The sequence below is a fragment of the Camelus dromedarius genome, chromosome 10 (assembly GCF_036321535.1).
Source record: "Camelus dromedarius isolate mCamDro1 chromosome 10, mCamDro1.pat, whole genome shotgun sequence".
NCBI lineage: Eukaryota > Metazoa > Chordata > Mammalia > Artiodactyla > Camelidae > Camelus > Camelus dromedarius.
The window spans coordinates 62695939-62718947 of NC_087445.1; the positions used below are offsets into that span (position 1 = coordinate 62695939).

Here is a 23009-nt window from a genome sequence, read left to right on the forward strand (position 1 = left end):
CCCCCTGCCCTTACCTGCTGGTCCAGTTTAATCCCCACCTGTACGCTTGGCCCCAGTCCCATGTCGTGGGAAGGTCCTCCCTGCCTGTAACCCTCCAGCCTGGTGCTCAGAACCTTATTGACAGGGCAGTTACTTCATGCACCTTCCTGAATTGCAACACTGGAGCACTCACCACGTGCCTGGCCGTGGGTTGGAATCTCTGTGCGTGTTCTCTCAGACTCCAGAACAGCCCAGCAAAGTAGACAACTGAGGATCGGAGAGGTGAACACTCGTCCAAGGTGGCAGAGCTGCGTGTAGGATTTAGGACTTCCTGACTCCAGGCAAATAACCATAGTGACTGTTTTTTGAGAGCTTCCTGCTTACCAAGCACAGCAGCCCTGCTGTAAGTGTTGTCTTTTTTAGCCTCATTTTCCAGATGCTACAACTCAGGCTGAGCAGGTTAAGGTCATACAGCCAGTAAGTGGTAGAGCTGGGATGCAGACCTTGTGGGTCTAAGCCCCATCCTGAACTTCTCGTTGCAGTGGGCTTGCCCTCCCTCTAGACAGTGGGCTTCTCACCTCCTGGACTGGGGTCCTAGCCAGGGTTAATCACACTCGCCTGCTCTCCATCTAAATCTCTTCCCAATACCCAGAGCCAAAGCCTCCTGGTCGCTTCGCCCAGGACGATGTCTGCTCCCTCCGGCCTCCCTCCCCTTGCTCATCTGTGTAGACACCAGCTACTCCCCACGTCTGCCTTGGGGGGTGACCTCGCCCCCGCTGGCAGACAGAAGCAAGACACGCAGGAAGCTCTGTCTGACAGGGGTGACCAGCTTCCCACACAGACACCCGTCTGCAGCGCAGGGCAGACAGGAAGGGGCAGGGCTCAGCTGCTCCACATGCCAGCTTACTATTTTCCCGTTGGAGCCTTGAACACAGGGCAGGTTTCCAGAATGGTAATTTCAACAGGTTCCCCTCATAACTACAAAAATATACCCCTTTACAATTGGAATCATTCTAAGTAAGCATGTGTTGCTGGGGGGAGGGAGGAAGGAGAACAACCCTAACATATTCGACATACCAGGCCTTTCTGAGGCGTGGTGGCCTGGAACACACCAGTCACAGTTGTGTTCTGGGCAGCTGCTGACAGACTGATTCTGGGAGATGTCTGGGGAGCTGGGGTGCAGTCCCAGTTCCACAGCTCAGCTCTGTGGCCGTGGGCAGGCCAGGCTGCCCTCAGGTGGTTACCTTTTGATGTCAGGATTAGAGTCCTGTCTGGGGACCCACCACACGGCTTCCTGGGTGAGGTGGCCACTGAGCAGGAGCCTGGAGGCTAGCCAGGGCCGGGGCCAGGGGACAGTGAGGCATCGGTCCCAGGCACCTGTCTCGGCACAGGACGTGCCCAACTGATGGCACGAAGTGTAGGGCTGCCACCTTTATTTGCTAAATCTAAGTGAGAAAACGTGGTTTCCTGAGAAAGGGCGTTAAACCCAAATGCAGCCCGTGGGCCTAAGGAAGCTAGTGATTCTCTAAGATGTGGGAAGCTAATCAAAGTCACTAGATGGAAAGTGGCCGTCTTGGCAGAGCTGATAAAGGGGAGGCCGTCAGCAGCATCTCGGCTGAGCGACCAGAACAGTCCTTGGAGGCCTCGCACCTCCACACAGAGCCCTTCCAGGCCTCTCCCCATCTTACTCAAGGTGAGAACCAGCCCTCCCTCTGGACTGCAAGGCCCCACAAGCTCTGTGCGCCCCCGCACCCCTCTGACCTCACCGCCCAATCTGGGTGCCGTCCTTCCCTTAACTCCAGCCATCCAGACTCCTCGCCACCCCTCGCACAGGCCAGGCATCCTGCTACCTTCCAGCCGTCACCCCTAGCTGTTCCTCTGGCCGAGAACATTCTTCTCCATTCATCCCCATGACTCACTCCAAGTCTTTGCCCAAGCGCTGTGTTCTCAACGTGCCCCACCCTGACCACCTACCTTACATCACCTCTGGCACAACCACAGCCTTGCCTTCCACTTTTTCCTTCCTTCCACAACACCTATCACTTTGGCACCTCCTGTAAAATGTATGTATGATTTATCATCTGGCAACCCCTACACCTCGCACTGCTAGGATGGAAATTTCACGGGGGCAGGAACGAACATGCATCTACTTTGGTCGCTGATGTATCCCAGGGTCTGATGTACCCGACTCTTGAGAACCTGCCATGTGGCAGATACTGTGCTAGACCATGAGAAAGACGGGCCTGGCCCAGCCGTGCTGAGTTCCCATCGTGTGGCCCGGTGGCCAGGCACGGAGAGCACAGTAAATGCCAATGGAGCCCCAGCAAGGGACGAGGGTCAACCAGGCTCCTTGGAAAAGGCAACGTCAGAGGTGAGACATGGAAGGTGCAGTGGGTCTCAGCCAGGTGAAGGGGACAGGAGGAAGGTGGAAGATGCAGATGAGAGAGAAGAGTGCTCCTGGTAGAGGGCACAGCCTGTGCAAAGGCCCCAGCCTAAGGGAGCGTACTCCTAATTCCCTGAGTATGGCTAGAGCACAGTGTGGGGGGCCGGGGGAGGGGGCGGTGAGCAGGGAGCCGAGAGGGGTGAGCAAGGCTTTAATAAGCTGCACTGGGGAATTTGAACCTTATCCAAGAAGCAACAGGGGTATTCAGTGATTTGAAGCACTAAACCTGCCTGGAAGATCCTAGGAGGCTTCCTGGAAGAGGGGCTAGCTGGGCTCAACTTGGAAGATTAGTAAGAGATAACAAGCAAATGGCTCAGCAAATTAGACTAATTTCCTCCATTCCTGGGGTGTTACAATTTCCCCCATTTGGGGTGTGGCTTTGACTTTCATGTGGTTGAATTAAACACTCATTTCAGCTTGATCCTATGAAAGGAATCAGGACTTTGTGTTCTCAGAAGTTATGATCATCATACCCACTGTCATTTCCACCCGTATCACTGCCACCATCATCACCACCATGTACCGAGAACGTATTATACATCAGGCATCGTACAGGTGTTTTCCTTGAATGTCTGTGTGGCAAGTCTGTTGTTACCTCCATTTTATAGATGGACAAACTTGCCTAATCGCATACACTACGTCACTAACAGCAAGGAATGAAACCCGTCTCCTGGGACAGCCCGGTGGGTTTCTCCCCTCTGCCTACACCTCTTCCCCTTACACAAGCTCACGCGTCCCCTGGCTGCCACGCGCCCTGTGCCAGGCGGGCATCTGCCCCAGCCCCGGGAGCTTCTGGGGAGACCTCCCGTCAGCATCACGCCTTTGCCGACCTGATCACACTAAATCGTGCTGTCAGCTCTCTGAAGACCCTGAGACTCACTGCAGCGAAGTGACTGGCCAGGGGCCCTACAGTCGGCAGGTGGACAGTCAAGGCTCCCCGACCTTCAGCACAGGGTGCCCCTTGCTCCCCGTCACTGCACACACTCAGCGGGTGACCTCCCTGTTGAGTGTGAGTCAGAACCCAGCCCCTGCCTGTCTCGCAGCCTCCGAGCAGACCGTCAGCCAGGGCCCTGTGGCACAGGAGCCCGGGCTGCATTCCTGAGCCACTCACACGCCACGCAGATGGAGGTGTTATCCTGGGCAACTCACCCACGGGAATAAACCCGAGCCTGAGTACCCTCTCCAGCCCAGAGGAGAAAGAGAGAATCCTGGCCTTTAGTCACTGACCTGGGCTTGTTGACAGAATCCCAGAGTGGGTGGCCAAGCCATTTATGGGACAGCCTAGCCACATGGTGCTGGGAATCCCAAATGTAAACTGGCCGCCCGGGGCGTTCGTGCTGTGGGTGGTAGGCTTTCTTGGGAGGCCGTCTGGGGGAGAAGGTGGGAAGCTGCTCGGGGAGTCAGGGAATCTGGGACTCGGAGGCAGCTTTTCCAGGAGGGGACTCTTCTCTCTGTGCCTCTGTGAAAAGGGGACCCCACCTCCTGGGAGGCTGTGCCCAGGAGTCCTTAGGAGCAGGGGTGCAGATCCCAAGCCCCCTGCTATGTGGGTGACTCACCTCTTTGCATCTTCATGTCCTGAGGTGTAAAAAGAGGACAATAAGAATAGCTGCCTTACTGGGGCTGCTGGGAAGAGTGAGGGGGACTGGGGACCAGGCCCCGGGGAGCGATGGAAGGTAGCGGTGAGTAGCAAGACAGCGCAGCAGTCAGCACACCCGGGTGTGAGGACCGCGGCCTCCCCCTTTACTCTCACCTGCTGAAAAGCTCTCAGTGTTTGGAGCGGGCTTCAGAATCCTGCAGCATCTACTTACTGACTGGTTGGGGGCTGGAGGCAAGTCTGTTCCGTTTTAAACATTCTGAAGCCTCTGTTCTCTCACCTGGAAGCTGGGGGGCTAGTGACAATAGCTCAGGAGGTTGTGTGGCATCCGGAGCCGGCACGAGGACAGCCTCACGAAGGGCCTGTGTGTGTAAGGGGGTGTCCACGGCCGTGAACCTGCGTGAATGGGCCTCCCCGTCTCTTCCAGCTCAGACCTGGGGACACCTGGGGGAGTGGGTGGGCGAGCTCCACCATGTCTTCCCAGCTGTAGGCCCCTGTCAGAGAGGATTCTGTGAGGAGAGGAAGCCCCAGGCAGGCTCTGAGCAGGATGCTCACAGAGAGGCCGGGAGGGGAGGAGGAGGAGCAGGCTGCCCCTCATGTCCCCGGCACCCAGCCTCCCCACTCCTCGCGGGAACCCTCGTCTCACGGACAGGGAGATGAAGCCCGCAGGTGCCAAGGACAGTGGGAGCCCTCACCTGGACCCAGGCCTCCCGCCACCCAGACCCCAGACGAGGGCTGGTAATGGCAGCTGCGTTTACAAGCATGTGGGGGCGACAGGGAGGTCCCGATCTTCCCCTGAGACCATACCTTCCACTTGGTTGTGTTCTGATTGGAGTTCCCGTCCTGAGGTTCCAAACACATTTCTTTCGGGAAGTGCTGAGACTGCCTGGGCCGACCCAGGGAGGAAGGACAATGGTCGCAGCATGCCCGCAGAGCCAGAGCGGCCAGACTGGCCTGAGCAGCTCGCTGGGGGTCGGGCTCTGCCAGCTGAGAATCTGGGAGAAGCTAACGGAACTGGGGACGGCAGAAAGAGGAACACCCAGGACAGGGTTTGTGGAGAAAGTCTACATTTCTCCGTCTCCTCTGCCCAGGGCACTGCCTTCTGCCTTTCTGACTGAAAAGGGTTTTCAGATGGATAGGGAGGTAGAGCTCTTTAAAATCAACTCTTAATGTCCAGACAGGAAGACTGAAGCTCAGAGAAGGGAAGTAACTTGCACAAAGTCACACAGCGAATGAGCACAGCAGCTGAGGCTCCCTGACTTGTATTCTGCCTGCATGTTTGTGCCTTTGTCCCTCCGTTCATGCATCTGCCACGTGGTTCGGTTCGGCGGAGAGTAGAGGGTTGGGGGGGAGTATAGCTCAGTGGTAGAGCACGTGCCTAGTGTTCACAAAGTCCTGGGTTCAATTAACCAAAAAAACAAAAACAGAAAGACTCAGTTCAACAACAGACATGGCCCCTGCTCAGACCATGCTTGAGTTGGCCTACAAGTGCAGAATTGAGTCCATACGAGAATGGTGTAAAAACAGAATGACGGGCTGTGGGATGAGCGCCACCTTTGGTCGGACTAACGAGGGAGGAGGAGGGGGTGGGGTGTCTGAGATAAGACCTGACGAATGAAGAGGAGCTGGCCGGGAAAGAGCAGGACGGGGGAGGAACGTGAACGGCTGAGACTGAAAAGCAGGGAACACTTGGGAGTATTTAGGAACCGGCAAATAAACGAGCCCAGACACTGAGGGAAAAGGGAACCAGGTGAGGTCTGAGAAGCGTGTAGAGACCGTGCAAGGCCTTAAACTCTTGCTAAGGACTTGTGTGCCCTCTTCTGAGAGAATCTGTCGCCTTTTTGCTTGTATGCGGCGCCGCAGGAATGCATGAGAGAGGAGAGGCCAGATGTGACGCTGAGCCCAACGGGAGTGGGTACAGAGAGCTGGGTGCAGACATGCGCGGTGACTGGTCACCCTCAGAGCGTGGGCACGGGCAGCAGACGGGCAGACACCGGGGTGGGGGAGTTGAGGAAGAAGAGGCTGCCCACGTCGGGGAGGTGGGAGAGAGGGGACAACAGGCAGGACAGGCGTCACACGATGGGGAAATGCGAGCGGGCAGGAAGCTGGATTCAGCACCCAGGGACTCGGCACTGAGCATCTCCTAAGTGTTAGGCCACATGCTGGGGTTTCTGCATCCTTCTGGCTGGCTCCTCACAACCATATGAAATGTACTATTTTTTAATCGCCCTTCTGTTAGACGCAGAAACTCAGGGTAATGGCAGCGCGAAGGGATTTTTCCTGCAGTTGTTCAGCGTGAGGCAGGGGAGGATGCCAGCCCAGGCCTCCTGACTCACATGGTGGTGTTCTTCCCACTCGGCCTCAGCGGCTAGATTTGGATGTGGCTCTGCCCTCCCCTCCGTTTCCCCACTTGGACTGGAGGGTTTTCTCTATGTCTCTTCCAATTCTGACAGTCTCTGCTTCTCTTAGAAGTGAAGAGACTGCAGAAGACTATTCTAGATTGGAAGGCACTGCCTCTGCGTAGGCATGGCAGCTGGGAAGTCAGTGTCCTGCACCAGTTGCTCACCGTGGCATCCCACACCCGTGAGCTTAAGTTGACAAGAGAAGCAAAGAGGTGCACTAGCCTGAACGCAATGAGAGACTCAGAGAGAGCTGGAGGAACAGACAGACACGTCTTCCTATTCTGTGGCCCAGGCCCCGGGAAGACAAGAACGAGCAAGACCAACAGTCCCTGCCTCACTGCGTGAGGCAGAGAAGCCCCAGGCCCGTGTCACCGTCAGCTCATGATCCCTCATCGCAGCTCGTGAGGCGTGCGCTTTCATCGCTCCCACCTAATGAAGGAGTTCACGGAGGCGCAGAGAGATTGTCACATGCTCCAGGTCACACCTCAATTAGGTGGGAGAGCTGGGGCCTCCACTTCAACCTTCGTATTCATTCCTACACTTTAAATTATTGAAAGTTGCAGGATGGAGAGAGGTTGGGAGGGAAACAGAGGAAGGAACGATGGAGGGAGGGAAAGAGGGCTAAGAGGCAGAAAGGAAGAGTCAGACTTAGAACATGAGCCCACAACCTGGAGAGACGAAGATGCTCCCTGAGCCTGTGAGCACTCAGAGACCCGGCCCAGGCAGGAGGCGAGTGAGGTCATTAAACCCATCTGCGCAGATGGGGGACCCTCTGGGGAAAGTTATATGCAAATGCATGATGCAATGAGGCGCAATCCGCTCGCGGTAGCCCGGGCTGGGGCTCAAGCAGGGACCACGCTGTGCTCTTTGGAAGGACAGACCATCTCTGCACGGGGAGGGCGACATTCACTCTGCTGGGCTCTTTCTCTCAGTTTCTAGAAAGGGAAGCCAGCCCAAGGTCACAAAACGTGTGAAGGGAGGACTGAGAACTGAAACTCGGGCCTCGCACTTTTCCTTTTTTTAAGTTTCTTTCCATTTTCCCCAGCTTTCATGATATATACATGTATCAGACTGTCAGGCTGTATGCCTCTCACTTCTTCTTATGCTAAAATCTGCTCCCGAGATCCTTCAACTATGTTTTCTGCAAAATCTTCCCCACCAGGATTTCAGGCCCTCAGAAGGTGGTCTGAGCTTGCTGAGAAATGCTTCTGCTGTTTTCATCATCACCTCCAAAAAATTACTGATAAGTGCAGAGAGTTCAACGTTTTCTTAAAAGACACCGTCACATCGTGCATTTCACTTGATCACCACAACGGTGTTAGAAGTGAGATACTCCACCGTGCAAGTCTACTAACCAGCTCTGTGTAGGACACTGCAGTTTTTCACCCATGCTTCCTCCAGCCCTTAGAGTTCGCAGTGCAAGGTGGATCTTACACCAATTCTGCGTGCTGTCATAGGAGTGCGAGGCTCGGGGGAGCTCGCTGTCTTACCTTAAATACTAGATTTGTCACTTACTGCTTTGGGCAAAGTCTTGCCCCCTTTCTGAGCCTCTGTTTCTCTGTCTGTAAGAAGGTGATTGTTTTAGTGCCTGTGTTACAGGGCTGTCAAAGGATTCAGTGTTTTCCTGTTTGGAAAGTGTTTAGCACGTTGCCTGACCCTTAACAAATGCCCCTCAGAATGAAAACTGCTATGCTGATGACCATGGTGATCATGATAAAAGCTATCACAGGGTTAGCAAGAAGCAGCGCCATGACTTGAACTCGAATCTGCTGCCCCGCAAATCCAGTGACTGTCCCTCTGCCCTGCACTGCTCTCTGGAAGTTACTGCTCTGCTCCCAACCATCGGGCTCACCTTTTCTACCTTTCTCTTTGCAGGTCACCCCCTTCCCTATGTCTTGTGACATACAAGGTGACTGTGCTTGTCGGGACCCGCAGGCCCAAGAACACAGCCGGAAAGACCTCCGGGGATACAGCCATGGCTAAGGAAGGACAAGGAGTTGTCAAAGAATTCCCAGCGCCAGGTCCCGCATCCCTTTGGTATTGATTTCACAGTCAGCTGCTCAACGGAATGGCCTCTCCACACCAGGGACCCTTAGCACCCGACCGGTCTGCCTTTAATTTCACCCAGGAAGGACTTGCAGTGGGCGGGGGGGGGGGGGGCGTGAACCACGTCTCGCCATGTTGAATGTTGCAATGGAATCCCATCCCAAAGTCTTAGATGGACTGCATATACAGTGTGCAGTCCCTGAGCCTCCTAAAAATTCTAACCATTTGTCGTATGACCATGGCAAGAAACATGTTCTGTATCTAGGAGTGGGAGTGTGCCCACCTGTGGTTGGTCCACATGCATGCGTATGCACCCATGCAAACATCTGTGTGAGGGCGATTTTGGAGACTGAGTAGAGAGAGACTGGGACAGACTCAACCTTTCCTTTCCCAAGCTCACAGCCAACACTGTCCCTGGGAGAAAGAGAGTTGTAGAGCTGCTAAGACCAAGTGTTGAAATGCCAAGAAAGCTCACACCCTGAGGCCTGGAATATGTAAGACACGCACAAGTGTGTAGTCCTTTGGGATAGGAAGTGAAAGGGCCTTGATCACCTACCTTCTAGGGAAGCAGGACCAGGAAGAGGTAAGGAATGCAAGGTGTGCAGAGCCCCCAAGCTCCTCCGCTGCCATGGGGGACTCTACCCCAGCTCCAGGGTGAGAGGCCAAGCTGGAAGTGGCTTAGGATTACAATGTCAAGGTATTATAACAGCCCCCTGCTTGAGGCCTGAGGCCATAATATCCCTCCCACTCCCCAAATCTTGCCTTGGGACCACATTTGCTGCTGCTTTTCTGGCTGCTCTCTCCTCCATAGTAAGTACCCCAAGATGGTAGGACTCCGTTAGGGAAAACCCCACACAACCAAACAGTCTGCCTTAACAGTGACCCGCACTCTTCCACAGCCCCTCACTCCTTGGGCCTTCTGCAAGAGACTACCCCTCCTTGGCCCACACGGTGAGAAGTGAAGTCCCCTGTGGCTGGGCTACTCATCCTGGAAGGGAACTGAGGGACTTAAGATGCTGGAATCCTCACTGAGAGTCCAGAATGTCCAAGCCAGTGTTAGATTTTATAACCACATGGAACAGTGTTAAGTTTCTATGATGTTGGAGCCATCTAGAGACTGCTGGAACTGTCGGGACTTTGAGTTACCATCCTTTTCCGAGCCTTCCTGCCCCTCCAGGCTAGAGCACGCTTTGGTTCTGAGCACCTCTCTCTTGCCCTGATTAGCTATAATTTGAAACAGAGAATCAGTCGTCTTGGATGTGATCAATCTGGACTGTCCTAGAGGGCCATCGGGGGAAGCTGAAGAGTTCACAGCCTTGCTCCCCAACAACCCAGTATGTTTTGCACTTAGCCTTCCATCTACCAGTCCTCCCATCCACACCTGTGGAGGGGTGGCCCTTCCCTCCCTCCCATGTTCAGCCTCCAAAAGTTAAGAGGAAATTAGTCAAACGCGTGTAGAAGCCCCCACTTCTTTGGGGTCTTCTTTGCCTCTTTTCAGCCAGTTACCTGTCCACTCCTTTTGAATTTCACATGGGAAGAGAATAATTAATACAGAATGAGGTAGAGAGAATGACATGATTTCTGAGACCTGAAACTGAGGAAGTGAGGTGATGGGAGGGTCTAAACTAGATGTGTCACACAGAGTGCTACAAATCGAGTCATCTCTAGTCCGGTGAAGACAACCCACAAAAACAAAGCTTAGCATAGAAATGGGAAGTACCAGGTATGTGTGCTGACGCTCCTTATCCCTGCACACCCCAGCCTTTTTCCTCTGGGGACCAAAAATAACTCCAGAAACCTTCTTTCTGTATCAATCCCAACAGCAACTACCTGCTGATCAAGAACGTTTGAGAAGACATCTTGTTGGCCATCTGTGGTCTGTTATCTTAAGAAACAGATCAAGGTGCTTCTCACACAGGTGCCCACAAATAAGGATGCCATGGCCTGGACCACAGTGCAGACTCTGCGCCTGGGTTCTGGAATGGAGAGGCTACCAGGCTCCCCGCTCTTAAGGCCTGGCTCAAATCCTTTAGGTTTCCTTCTTACAAACTCATATCTCATTTATATTCAAGGCATGTTTTCCCACCCACTATAATTACCAAAGCCAATCCTTGGCAAAATAATAGTAACAATGTAAGAACTGATCCCATTTTTCACCCCTCTCCAGCATCTTAGAACCCTTGCCAACTCGGAAAGTCCCTCTCTTGCACTAATTGAGTTATCAACCTGTGTGGAGTTAGCCAGGAAGGAACAAACCAAGAAAGGTAACAGAGCCAGCCCTCCCAGTCGCTTTCTGACGTCAGTAAGCAGTACAAAAAGCCTTGGAGACCCAAGGACAACATTACTAGTGATGGGGTTGCAGGAACCACAGGAGAACCTCTCCAGCTTCCCTGAGATCAGCTCCCACCCTCTTTCCTTCTTTACTGGCACCCCTGTCTATCCCCACACTCATCAGCTGAGCAAAGTTTCCTGGAGGCTGACTTCTACCTTCAGATGCTCAGACTGAGTTGAGCCCTTCCAAGCAAAGATCCCCCCAGTCGCCTTCTTACCAACGTTCAAACCTGTTACTCACAAATTCATATTTGCCAAGGCTATGAGGCAAGGGAGGCTACCTGACTGATGGCCAACCTCACGCCTCCCCGGAAGGTGTCAGTAACAGGCCCTTCTCAAACCTCAGTGGAGGACAGTCAGCTCGAGCCGTGCCACGCACTGAGTCCTGGTTTCATGTCTTCCTGGGGATGAACTCATTGCCTCATCCCTTCGGTCATCTCCCGTCCGGGACAGTGGTGTGTTCACAGGGAGGCAGTTCTGAAGCGCTGTTGTCTGTCAGCAGCTCAGGGGCCCTAAAGCACTTGGAGGTTCTGAAGATGTAATAGCTTCTTCAGAACTTTCTTCAGAACTTGGAGGTTCTGAAGAAGGATTAGCCTGTAAGCAGCAAGAAAGAAAAGGTGAGGTGGACAGTTCTCCAAGCCTTCTCTTAGGAAGACTTTCCAAGCCACAGCCCTCCTGGCTGCCAGAGGACTTGTGTTACCCCCAGGTTCCGTGCCAACCACCCTTCAGGGACGACAGTCCTTGGGAAGTCCACTCTGGTGGCTGGATGGGGGTGTGTCGAAAGGGAGAGAACAGTGGTTGTAAATCGTAGGGCTCTGAAGATGGAGAAGATCAGCTGCTCCTCTGGGCTTCGGCATGAAGCCTAGATAGCTCTCCTGGTCCTTCCCACCTTGGCCAATGCTTATGTGCTATTTGTTGAAAATAATCCTTTGAGACAGATTTCAGCTACCTCCCTTCCAGGTTTGATTTAACTTGGTTGTAACTGTCAATTTGTTATAGGTCTTACCTGTGTTTAAAAAAGAATGGAAGGAAGGAAGGAAGGAGAGAAGGAAGGAAAGGAGGGAGGGAAGAGAGAAAGGAAACCACAAATGAACAGTTTTGAGGTTTTATGTTTTTTTCTGGAACTACTTCAAGTAGGAAAATAAAAAGAATGAATTAATGGTGTCAAAACTGTACAGAGAGAGATTGATAGAAGACAAGGAGATTAACAGTAAATAAAAATGCATGATTAAAAAATGAGAATTTTAAAACCCTATTTTTGTGCTTCCTAAAGGAAATGTTTATTCTGCAGACTGAGTAGGTAGACGTGAGCATAAAGGTTTTCTGGGCAGGAGACAGAGTGGGGTTTTATATTGCTGTCTCTTATTGTCCGTACATTGTGGCAGGTCCAGGCACTAAGGCATCTCCCCCCTGAATATGCAGTTGTTGTTCCTGGGGGAGCATTGTGTCTGTTAGTTTGGTGGCAGTCGGTGATAGCAGGGCGTGGGGAGGGCTTGAAATTGGTCTTACCAAACATTAAGGGGACATACTGTGTCATGCTTTTCACATGATAAAATGTTTGTATTTACCAGTAGAGCACTGGGCTTTCTAAAGTCTGCACTTAGAATCACTGCACAGTCCACTTTCCTAAAAAGCTGCTACATGACCAGACAGGTACTTCCCAGGGTTTTTTGAGAAACAAAACAAACCAAGAAAACAATAAACATAAAAACTAAATAGCAAAGGAATAAAAGCCTATTCTTGTAATTCGCTCAAGGTTTGCCAAATTCCTACCCACTGTTTGATCTTTAAAAAGAAACGTGTAACAGCCAAGAGAGGAATTCGGTCCCTAGAGTAAGAACATAGAATTCTTGACTCCAGGCAGCAGTTTGCTCAGTGATCTTGAACAAGTCACCATCTTGCCTCTCCGTCTGCCTCAGTTTCTCCAGCTGCAAACTGGGGACACTACTACTTACCTACCTCACAGTGGGAGGGCAGGGGATTGTGAGGCCCTGAGGTTTTACAGGGGCTGTGGCCGTCTGTGAGAGCCGAGGCTCGACGCAAAGTCCACGGGCTATTTTGTAAGAATGCACAGGCCCACTGGCCATTTAGGAAACACAGGGAGCGCTCATTTGATAGTTTAGGGAATGAAGGTGGAGGTCCTAGATTAGAATTCGCCTTAAGAGAGAGGCTTGTCTTTGAGAATATTTCACTTGTAGGTAAATTGGATTTTCTCCCCTTATTCTGGCCTTTACCAGTTCTACAGTTTGATTTTAAAAACCAATGACTTCCTACAATGTAAAAGTTCACTGTTTATTCAAGACTTCGGGCCATTTCCAACTTTATGGAGGAAGGGGGTCCCTAAGATCTCTTTTTCTTCTCAGACTTAAAATCCCACACCGAGTGTTCCATTAAAAGAAGATACGGCATTCTGAGTGCAAACTCGGGGCTTCTTAAACTCTACACCAGCAGTCAGTGAGGAGAATTTTGAACAATTATTGACTTGCTTTCTTGGGTCTCTATAATCAATAACCTGTCCGCAGATATCTATCTATATAAAGATATTATATATAAATTTACATATATATGCACATGTATATATAGTTGTACATATATGTGTGTATATATATACTTAAATGTAATATTTACAAAATAAAACTGTGATCTCGTCTAGAGAAAATGTATTCATATTACAAACTGCTCTTCCATATTTATGTTTCATATTATACCTTTTTATTATTGTTTATAATTATTATGGGTATTTCTAATTATTATGATGTTGAAATCTGTTTGGCATCTTCTGGAAACTACCAAAAAAAAATGACTCTCCATTGAAGTGCTTCAAATCTGTTCTCATGAGAATTCTACTGGCCTACTATTAAAAAAAAAGAAGAAAAAAAAAAAACAAACCTAAGCACCAAAACCAAAACACAATCCCAGCCCTTTTTCTGTACCTCACGCGCATAAATTTGCTGCTCCTTTTTTGGGTTTTATTTTTTCCTGTTTATGTGTTTTTATGGATCTAAGTTAAGTCTTTCAGCAATATATAAAAATGTAAATAGTAAACTTTATTTATTAAGAATGTCATCTTTTTTTAATTTATATTTACACAATTGTTCATCTAATTTATTTTTTCTATACAGTTTTAAATACTCAGACATATTTTGCTGTTCATGATATTTTTATCCTGTTCTCGTGGATTTGTTTTTCCATACTGTTTTCTCTGGTCTCAATTACAGGTTGGATCTCACGAAAAAATAATAATAATAATGTCAAAGACAGAAATATTTTGCCACTGTTGATTACTATACCTTAAAGTTCTATATTATGAAAATATATAATAGCTTGTATGCTTCAATGTGGAGTGGCGTGGTTTTTGTCTGTTGCGGAAACCTGAAAGACTCTCACATAGACACACTGCCGTGGAAGAGAATTCCGAGGCGAGAGTTAGAACAGCAATGGTAGTATGCAGCTGAGTCTAATATCCACCCAGTCTTCTACACAAATAGTTCCCAAGAGCATCTACGTTTAACGTGTAAAAACTGAAGCCCATTCTTCTGTGTTATAAGGAAGTTCACTTTTCAGGGAGCTGAGACGAGCATCACCTCCAGTCATAGCTAGCCTTTTGGATGCTGTCTTCAACACTGTACTTCAGCAGAGTCATTACTTCCATCTTTCTTCTTCAGGATTGAACACTCAGTCATCCAGTTCGTCAAATGAACTGGCATCGGGGCCAAAAGCTTTGCTGGTTTTGATCTGCCCACTGGGTCTCATTTTTCATCTCATCACTACTTAGTAGCTAGGGGATCTTTGGAAAGTTATTTAATTGCTTTAAGATTTAGTTCTCCCATCTGTAGAATGGAAATAATAAAACTACCCACACCTCATGAAGTTGTTGCTAGAATGAGATAAATATGCAAAGGTTTTAGAGCTGTGCCAGGTAACAGACAAACTAAACTCTTGTCAGGGTTATGACGAGGTAGGGCTGCTCGTGACAGATGTTAATAATGCACTCATTTTCCTAATACCTGTTCATTTTTTTTAAAGCATAAAAACAGGATTCACTAAAGCCTTCAAGTATTTGCACAGGCATCGCCATGGAGTAAAGTCATTGGCGCCGTGCACTGAGCCACGGGCTGGCAGCACCACCGTAAGATAGGTTTATCTGCTGAGACTTGAAATGCTGAATTCCACACAAAAGAGTAGTTTGGGGACATCAGTGTGAATTACATAAAAGGGCAGGGGTAGGGAAGTCGAGAACCACCCATAGCAGGGTTTTTGGACTCTTTACAAACACAACCCATGGGGAGACATGAGAGAGGGCACCAATGATAAAGTAAGAGTCATTGCTAAACTCCGCCAGGTAACTGGTTATTTCCAAAGTATCAAAGAGAATGTTTTGCTCAGTTCTATTCAATTTACTGTGAAGACTAAAACAAGATTTAAAGAATAGTTTCATGAAAAGAGGCAAATGTTTCGCAAACAGATTAAGAGAGAAAGTCTTAATGAGGTTTTTTGTACTCCTTGGTTTTTGTCTGCAGAGACAGAAAGCCACGGGGCAAAGAGATTTTGCTTGGAAATAGGTGACACCTGTGTCTTATCCCCTCCTTCTCCAACATACACACACACACAGAGAATAATGGAAAAGTTCACTGGGCTATAGTTGCTTAATCTGTCAAGTGGGACAACGATTCCTTTTTCACTTCGAAATAGGCAGAAACATTCAGCACTTAGATCTATTTATATTTGCTATTCGAGATTTAGAATTTGTCTAACCAAGGAAAATGGTTTTAAAGTTTAAAAAAAGTTTTCAAAGATAGAGCCGGCGATCTATTATGCTATGCTGGCATTAGTAAGTCTACCCGGCTCTGAACCTTTCATGCCAGCCTTAAGAACCTAGGACAAAAGCACAGCCTCTCCAGCCTTCAACCCAGGAGAAGACTTGCTTTTAAACTCTCTAAAGGAACAAGGTCTGAGGCGGAAAATAAGACTGTAATACAGGTTAGGAATCAGGGAACCAGATTCAAGTACCTTCTGATCCTTGTGACCAGGGGCAAATCAACTGTCTTTGCTAAGATGGGAGGAGATGGCAATGAGAGAAAGTCAGGAGACATCTGTAAGGAAATGGGACCAGCGGGTACAGCATCCTAACTAAGAAAGAACATGGTAATCTCAAGAAACTAAGAAAAGACCAACATACTTAGAAAGCAGAAAAAGAGGATAATGTTGGACAGACACTCTCTGAACTTCTTTCCTCATCTGGAGCTGCTCACCATGGAAAGGGAAGGGACAGTGGCAATATAAATGTTATATCTGCTTTTTTGTGTTGAGTACAATTTCCTTATTTGTCAAATGGTAAATGGAAGACTGGGGGAGGGAGGAGACTCTCTGGGGCCACACATCGCGCAGCCAGAGTCCCACGTCTGCCTCCTGAGCCAGTACTCTCCCTCCTTGGCCAGGATGCCTCTTGTCTAACCTGGTGAGAGATAGAATCGTCTTTGTTCCATTCTCATCCCCTCGAATGAGGTACCAGTTTGTGCCATAACTGCTGCTAAGTGAGCATTTTTGCCAAAAGTTTCCTTCCACGACTAGCAGAATCCTGGTTCTTGGGATGGCACTGGTTGTGTCCCAGACCTAGGGGGAGGACGGCTCATGTGCACTTCCCTGACTACTCTAGTTCTACTGACAGCATGGAAAAGAGCACCCCCAAAATAATCTTAAAAAAAAAGAAGCTCTATTTACTGAGAAATCATCCTTTACCCACTCTAAAATTTAATCCTAACAGCAACGCCATCGACACACATCTTTAAATGCATTTTATGGATGAAGATATCAAGATCCAGAGAAATTAGGTACCTTCCTCAAAAGTACACAGTAAAGTACTAGCAGAGCCAGGATTTTAGCCCAGGTATGTTAGATTTCCAAAGCCATGTTTTGTTTTTTTGTTTCAGGGTTTTTTTTTTTTTCCTGAACTATTCTTTCTCCTTATCATAAAAATGGAAAAAAAAAAAAAAAAAGGTTTGTCTGGCTAGAGCAAATTTCTTCTCTCCTGTCCTGAGACTTCTCATTTTCAAAAACAGCATGAAACTTTAGGTTTCTAAGAAACTTTCCATTTCTTATGGTTAGTGATTCTGTGATGGATAGTCTGGGACTTTCTGGACTTAAAGGCAGAGTTTACCTATTGTAAGGTGAGGGCGGACATTTAAACCATTCAGTGATGCTTTTGAGAGCATCGTTATGCCATCTTTGGAAAGGATCAGTGTTGGTTTCTAGAATTTTCATTTTGCAAATGAAGAAGCACAGTCCACAGTCAGGGGAACCTTCAGGCTGGCAATTAAAGCACACATTGGGGAAATGTGTAGTTTATTTGTAGCTCATTCAATTTCCACATATCTACCTGCCTTATTTCCCATACTCAATAAAAATAGATAGAATATCTATTCATAAAGAGAGACATTGAAAAAACTAATCTCTTAGTTTTTTCTTGATTAAAAAGGTGCTATAAATGTATCCAATGCTGCAGACAAGCAGGCCCTAAGATCCAGGAATTCCACTTCTATGAGTACACCCAAAAGAAATGTGTACGTATGTTCACCAAAGGATAGGTTCTAGAATGTTTGTAACAGGACTATTCATGACAGACCAAAGTTGGAAACTACCCAAATGTCCATCAACAGTACCATGGGCAAATAAGTAGCACATGTTAATGCACTGAACTGCTATGCAGCAATAAGAACAAAAGATCTTACAACTTTACACAACAACATGAATGAATCTCACAAAAATGATATCAAACAAAAGACGCCAGACAAAAAATACATACTGTATGATTTCCATTTTATGAAGTACAAAACTAAGTAAAGCACAATTAATGGTACAGGGACAACTGAATATACACACGCAAAAGAATGAAGGTGGACCTCTACCTCACATCATATGCACAAACTAAAAATGCATCAATGACCTAAATATAAAAGCTAAAACCATAAAATTCTCAGAAGAAAACACAGAAGCAAATATTCATGTCCTTGGATTTGATGATGGATTTTAAAGATGACACCAAAAGAATAAACAACAAAAGATAAAAAAATAAATTTACTTCATCAAAAGCAAAAAAGTTTTGTGCATCAAAAAATATTATCAAGGAATCAGAGAAAATATTTCCAAATCATTTATCAAGAATATATAAAAAACTACAAAGAGACAGAAAATCCAATTAAAAATGGGCAATTAGAATGACATTCTCCAGGCACATCAATGTTGCTGCAAATGGCATTATGTTGTTTTTTTTATGGCTGAGTAGTATTCCATTGTATAAATATACCACAACTTCTTTATCCAGTCATCTGTCAATGGACATTTAGGTTGTTTCCATGTCTGGGCTATTGTAAATAGTGCTGCTATGAACATTGTGGTGCAGGTGTCTTTTTGAATTAGGGTTCCTTCTGGATATGTGGCCAGTAGTGGGATTGCTGGGTCATATGGTAAGTCTATTTTTAGTGTTTTGAGGAATATTCATACTGTTTTCCACAATGGCTGCATCAAAATGCATTCCCACCAACAGTGTAGGAGGGTTCCCTTTTCTCCATACCCTCTCCAGCATTTATTATTTGTGGACTTTTAAATGATATAAGCCAGAAAGAGAAAGAAAAATACCATATGATATCACTCATAATGTGGAATCTAAAAAAAAAAAGACAAATGAACTTATATATAAAACAGAAACAGACTTACAGGCATAGAGTACAGACTTGTGGTTGCTGGGGGGAGGAGGGTGGGAAGGGATAAACTGGGAGTTCGAGATTTGAAGATACTGACTGGTATATATAAAATAGATAAACAATTTTATACTGTGTAGCACAGGGAAATATTTTCAAGATCTAGTAGTAGCTCATTGTGAAAAAGAATACGAAAATGAATATATGTATATTCATGTATGACTGAAGCATTGTGCTGTACACCAGAAATTGACACATTGTACACTGACTATAACTCAATTAAAAAAATGTTTTAAATAGACAATTAACTTGAACAGACATTTTCCCAAAGATTGAAGACAAAGGATGGATACAACTTAATTTTAATTTTTTAAAAATGAGAAATAACAAGTGTTGACAAAGACGTGGACAAATTAGAACTGTTGTCTATTGCTGGTGGGCACATAAAATGGTTCTGCCACCGTGGAAAACAGACTGTTGGTTCCTTAAGAAGTTAAACATAGAATTACCATATGATCCCATAATTCCACTCCAAGGTATATGGCCAAAGTAACTGAAAACAAATATTTAAACTACTATATGTACACACATGTTTATAGCAGCGCTATTCACAATAGCCAAAAGGTGAAATGGCCCAAATGTCCATCAATAGATGAAAGAACAAACAAAACCGTGGTGTTCAAAAACAAATGGATATTATTCAGCCATAAAAAAGAATGAAGTATTGATACATGCTTAAAAGTGGATGAACCTCCAAAACATGTGAAGTGAGAGAAACCAGACACAAAAGGTTACAGATCATGATTCCATTTATGTGAAATAGCCAGGATAGATAAATCCATATAGACATAACACAGATTGGTGGTGCCAGAGACTTGGGGAGGGCAAATGGGGAGCAGCTGATTACTGGGTAGGGGGTTTTACTTCAGTGTGATGGAAATGTTTGAGAATACTCACTGCACAAGACTGTGAATATATTAAATGCCACTGAATTACTCACTTTTAAGTGGTTAACTTGATGTGAATTTCATTCAAATAAATATTTTTTTAAAAAAAGAGAATGAAAGAAACCCAAACATGAATAGCAAGAAAAAATAAGAAGAAAAATTTCAGTGCTGTTAGATATCAGGGTAGTGGGGACCCTTCAGAGGGGAGAAGGGGTAGTCACTGGAAGGGGACAATAAGGGGGCTGTTGGGATGCTGGTGATGTCCTATTTCCTGATTTGAATGCTGGTTACACAAGTCTATTCAGTTTATGAAAGTTCATCAAGCACTTAGCATAAGTGCACAGCTTTGGGCAAGTATATTATTCGTCAATATAAAAAAATGTTTAAAAATTCTTCATTAGAAAGAAGACATTTTCCTAGAGGGACTGGAGGTGGAAATAAGACTGCACTTTATTTCAGCAGAAACTGGCACCCACATTTTTTCCTGAATTAGCAATGATTCTTTACAATACAACAGAGCTTGACTATGCAAAGTGTGGGGAAGAGAAGCAACAGGGGCTGGGATTGTGGAAGAATGAATAGTTGGATTCCTGGATTCTGGTTCTGCTGTCCTGCTTTATAGCTCTGGGACCATGCACAAGCTACTCCACGTCAGGGCATCCTGCGTTCTCATCTTCGATAATGATGAGACAATGATGAGCAAGATGAAGATGAAACGAGCTGACCTGAGCCTACTGCACGAAGTGCCCAGGAGAAGCGGGGAAGAAGCAGCCAGAAGGGTGGAGCTCACTCCCTGGGGAACCTCATTCTACCCCAGAGCTGGAACAGTTTTTAATCTGCTTTACCCAAGGAGTCTTCAAGTTGTAATAATGCAGCCCTGGCACCAACTGTCCCATTTTGATGCCTGCCTTCTTCTCTGGGCTTCATGTTCTTGGGAAGCTGGGTCAGATGTAATCAGGCCAGTCAATGATTTCTAAACACTTTGGCCATGCAATCCAGCCTTCAAGTACAATATTATAGGAAATGCCAACAAGTCAAAAGAGCTCCTCCAATCAAAGAGGGGACGAAGGACCCTCCTAGTTAGCTCAACTTTATCTTCTCTAACCAACCCAGGATCATCCCGGTGACAACTCCCTAGAGCTCTGGGGTTCTGAAGAGCATGATGTAAAAGCAACTGATCTAATCTTTTTTTTTTTTTTTTTTTTTTTTACAGACGGGGAAATTAACAGAGGCTCAGTTAGAACTTGAGCTCGTCACTTGCCCAGAACCACTGAGCAGGGGACAGGATAACATTGCTGACCGACTTGCCTTGCGGCTACCTGTATCTGGGCCCTTTCCACAGGGCTCTTGATGAGAAGTAGGGACCTATGGGGTCTTGGAAGACTAGACTCCAGGCCTAGAGATAAAATAAAGGGGGTTTGGAAGCAGCCAAGGACCACAAGTTTTTGAGATTATCTGGTTTTTCTCTTCTTGACACACAGCGGGCCATGGCCCACCCCTGAGAGGGAGACGTTTCTCATCCCCCTGTGACTCTGCGGCTGCACCAGGCATAGCCTCGCCCGGGTTATCTGCCTAGCTAAGTGCTTCTACCTCCCCCTTTAACTCATGGCTCTCCAGGCTAAGCAGAATTCTTTCCAGAGGCTGCAGAGATGGTAACCAAGTCTTTTGGACAACCTCTGGGTGTCAGCTTGCTGAAATCATAGTACAAATAGATCCTTCCATTCATATATGACTTAATATTTCACAAGATACTTTTGTTAACCATTAAAGATATTCATTTATTCAATTACACATTGAACAATTGTTTATTGCACATTACTATCTGTAATGCATTAGACTAAGTACTGAGAAGAGTGATGGCCAAGACAGACATCCACAGTCACGGCCCTCACAGAGTTTACCATCCAAATATAGAGAGAGACAAGCAACCAGCTCTTGGAATGTCGTGTTGAAAATGGGGGAATCCAACCCAGAGGGAAAATGGTACACATTGCAGACACAGCTAACAGCACATGCAAAGACCAAGAGGATGAAACAAGGCCTGGCTTGCCTGGGGGATGGCAAGTGTTCAGGCCACTGGGATCTGGTTTGGGGATAAGAATAACCAAGGGACAACACTGGGGAAGAAAGCTGCCAGCTGATGCCAGAGTTATACAGACACCAAACTGCCAAGAGCTTTGTAATTGTGTGTCTTAGTTTGGGTTCCCTCAGAAGCAAACCCTGAGGCAAGTGTTTAAGTGCAAAGCGTCTATCTGTATAATGATCCCAGTAACTACTGGAGAGGAGAGGGGATGTGAAAAAAGGATGGGAAGGTAGCCAAAAGAGGATGTGTTATCAAACAGTTCACGACTGTGCGCAACTATAGCTTAATCCCCTAAAGGGACTCTGAGCTGGTGAAGAACACACTCCTCAGAGTTACCTCACCTGAGATGATAGGGAATTGGGGAATTTATCCAGCCTCTCCTGTCAGGGGATTCTCCTGGAACGTTAATTCTTCGGCACGCTTGTATTCCATGCTGGTGGGAGGAACAGACTTGGGCCATCATAAAATGCTCTCAGGCAGAGAAGTGTGGATACTGACCATGGGAAGTGAGACCAGGATACCCTAGGATGGCGAAGCTCAGGGATATGGGCGGGGATTCACTGGGATCTGCTGCAGGACTAAAGAGTGTGAACCTTATTCTGAGGGTGACAGACAGAAATGGACATTTTCAGGGAAAGAGATGGAAGAAATTTAAATTTGGAGGAAGAGCCCTTTGTGTAGAACAAGGGTTGCAGGGGAAAACAAGCGTGTACTGAGACCAAATGGGAGGCTGGAACAGGGGCCCAGGTGAGAAGTGACCTGATCACGATGGGCAATAATGGAATAAAAGCAGCTGGGATCAAGAGGGTGGTAGGAAGTTGAGCAGGGTAGCATCAGTGATTAATTTGATATTGGTAACTGGGGGAAAGGTGGTATGATTTACTTAGAATGCATATACTTGCCATGGACATCTGTATAATCCAGGGTATTTAAGGAGCTAAATGTAGCCAGAAATTGTACAAAGGACATGAGGGTTCAAACCCGCAGCAATTTATTTTTCCTAGAAAAGGAGAACTGAGTGCTGGGAATATGTGTCATGACACATGGATGGTTGCTTGAGTCCTTTTAACAGCTGAAATGTACAGCAAATTTCCCAGAGAGTTCCCAGAATTAGCCTCCTCACAGAGCAAAGAACTTGTCCATAGCTCACGATGTCCTCGAGTTCTACTGAAGCTAGTGTCCACAGAACCTCTTAGAAATTATGGCATCCTCATCGCCATGGTCCAACCCATTCCTCTAGACTAGTGGTACTCAAACTTTGGCAAGCATCAGAATCCCCTGAAAGGCTTGTTAAGATTTCTGGGCCCCATTCCAGGGTTTCTGATTCAGTAGCTCTGGAGTAGGGCCCAAGAATTTTGCATTTCTGAAAACTTTCCATGGGATGAGGTTGCTGCTGATCAGGGGGCCACAATTTGGAACCACAGATCCAATCCCTCAACTGTCCACATAGTCACACACCCACTCTGCTGTGGTGATGAGGATTCTAA

The 23009-nt window shown here is 47.1% G+C and overlaps 2 protein-coding genes across 4 annotated transcripts in view; one reads left to right on the plus strand and one right to left on the minus strand.

Moving 5' to 3' along the window:
• The window catches only part of PAPPA (pappalysin 1), a 225619-nt gene extending 217059 nt beyond the window's left edge, over nucleotides 1-8560 (plus strand). The window contains exon 22 of the mRNA XM_031450304.2: nucleotides 8294-8560. Coding sequence (XP_031306164.2) covers nucleotides 8294-8401 — 108 coding nt within the window. The 3' untranslated portion in view covers nucleotides 8402-8560. The remainder of the gene's footprint in view (nucleotides 1-8293) is intronic.
• The window catches only part of ASTN2 (astrotactin 2), an 849846-nt gene that overhangs the window by 11252 nt on the left and 815585 nt on the right, over nucleotides 1-23009 (minus strand). The gene's annotated exons all lie outside the window — the stretch shown is intronic.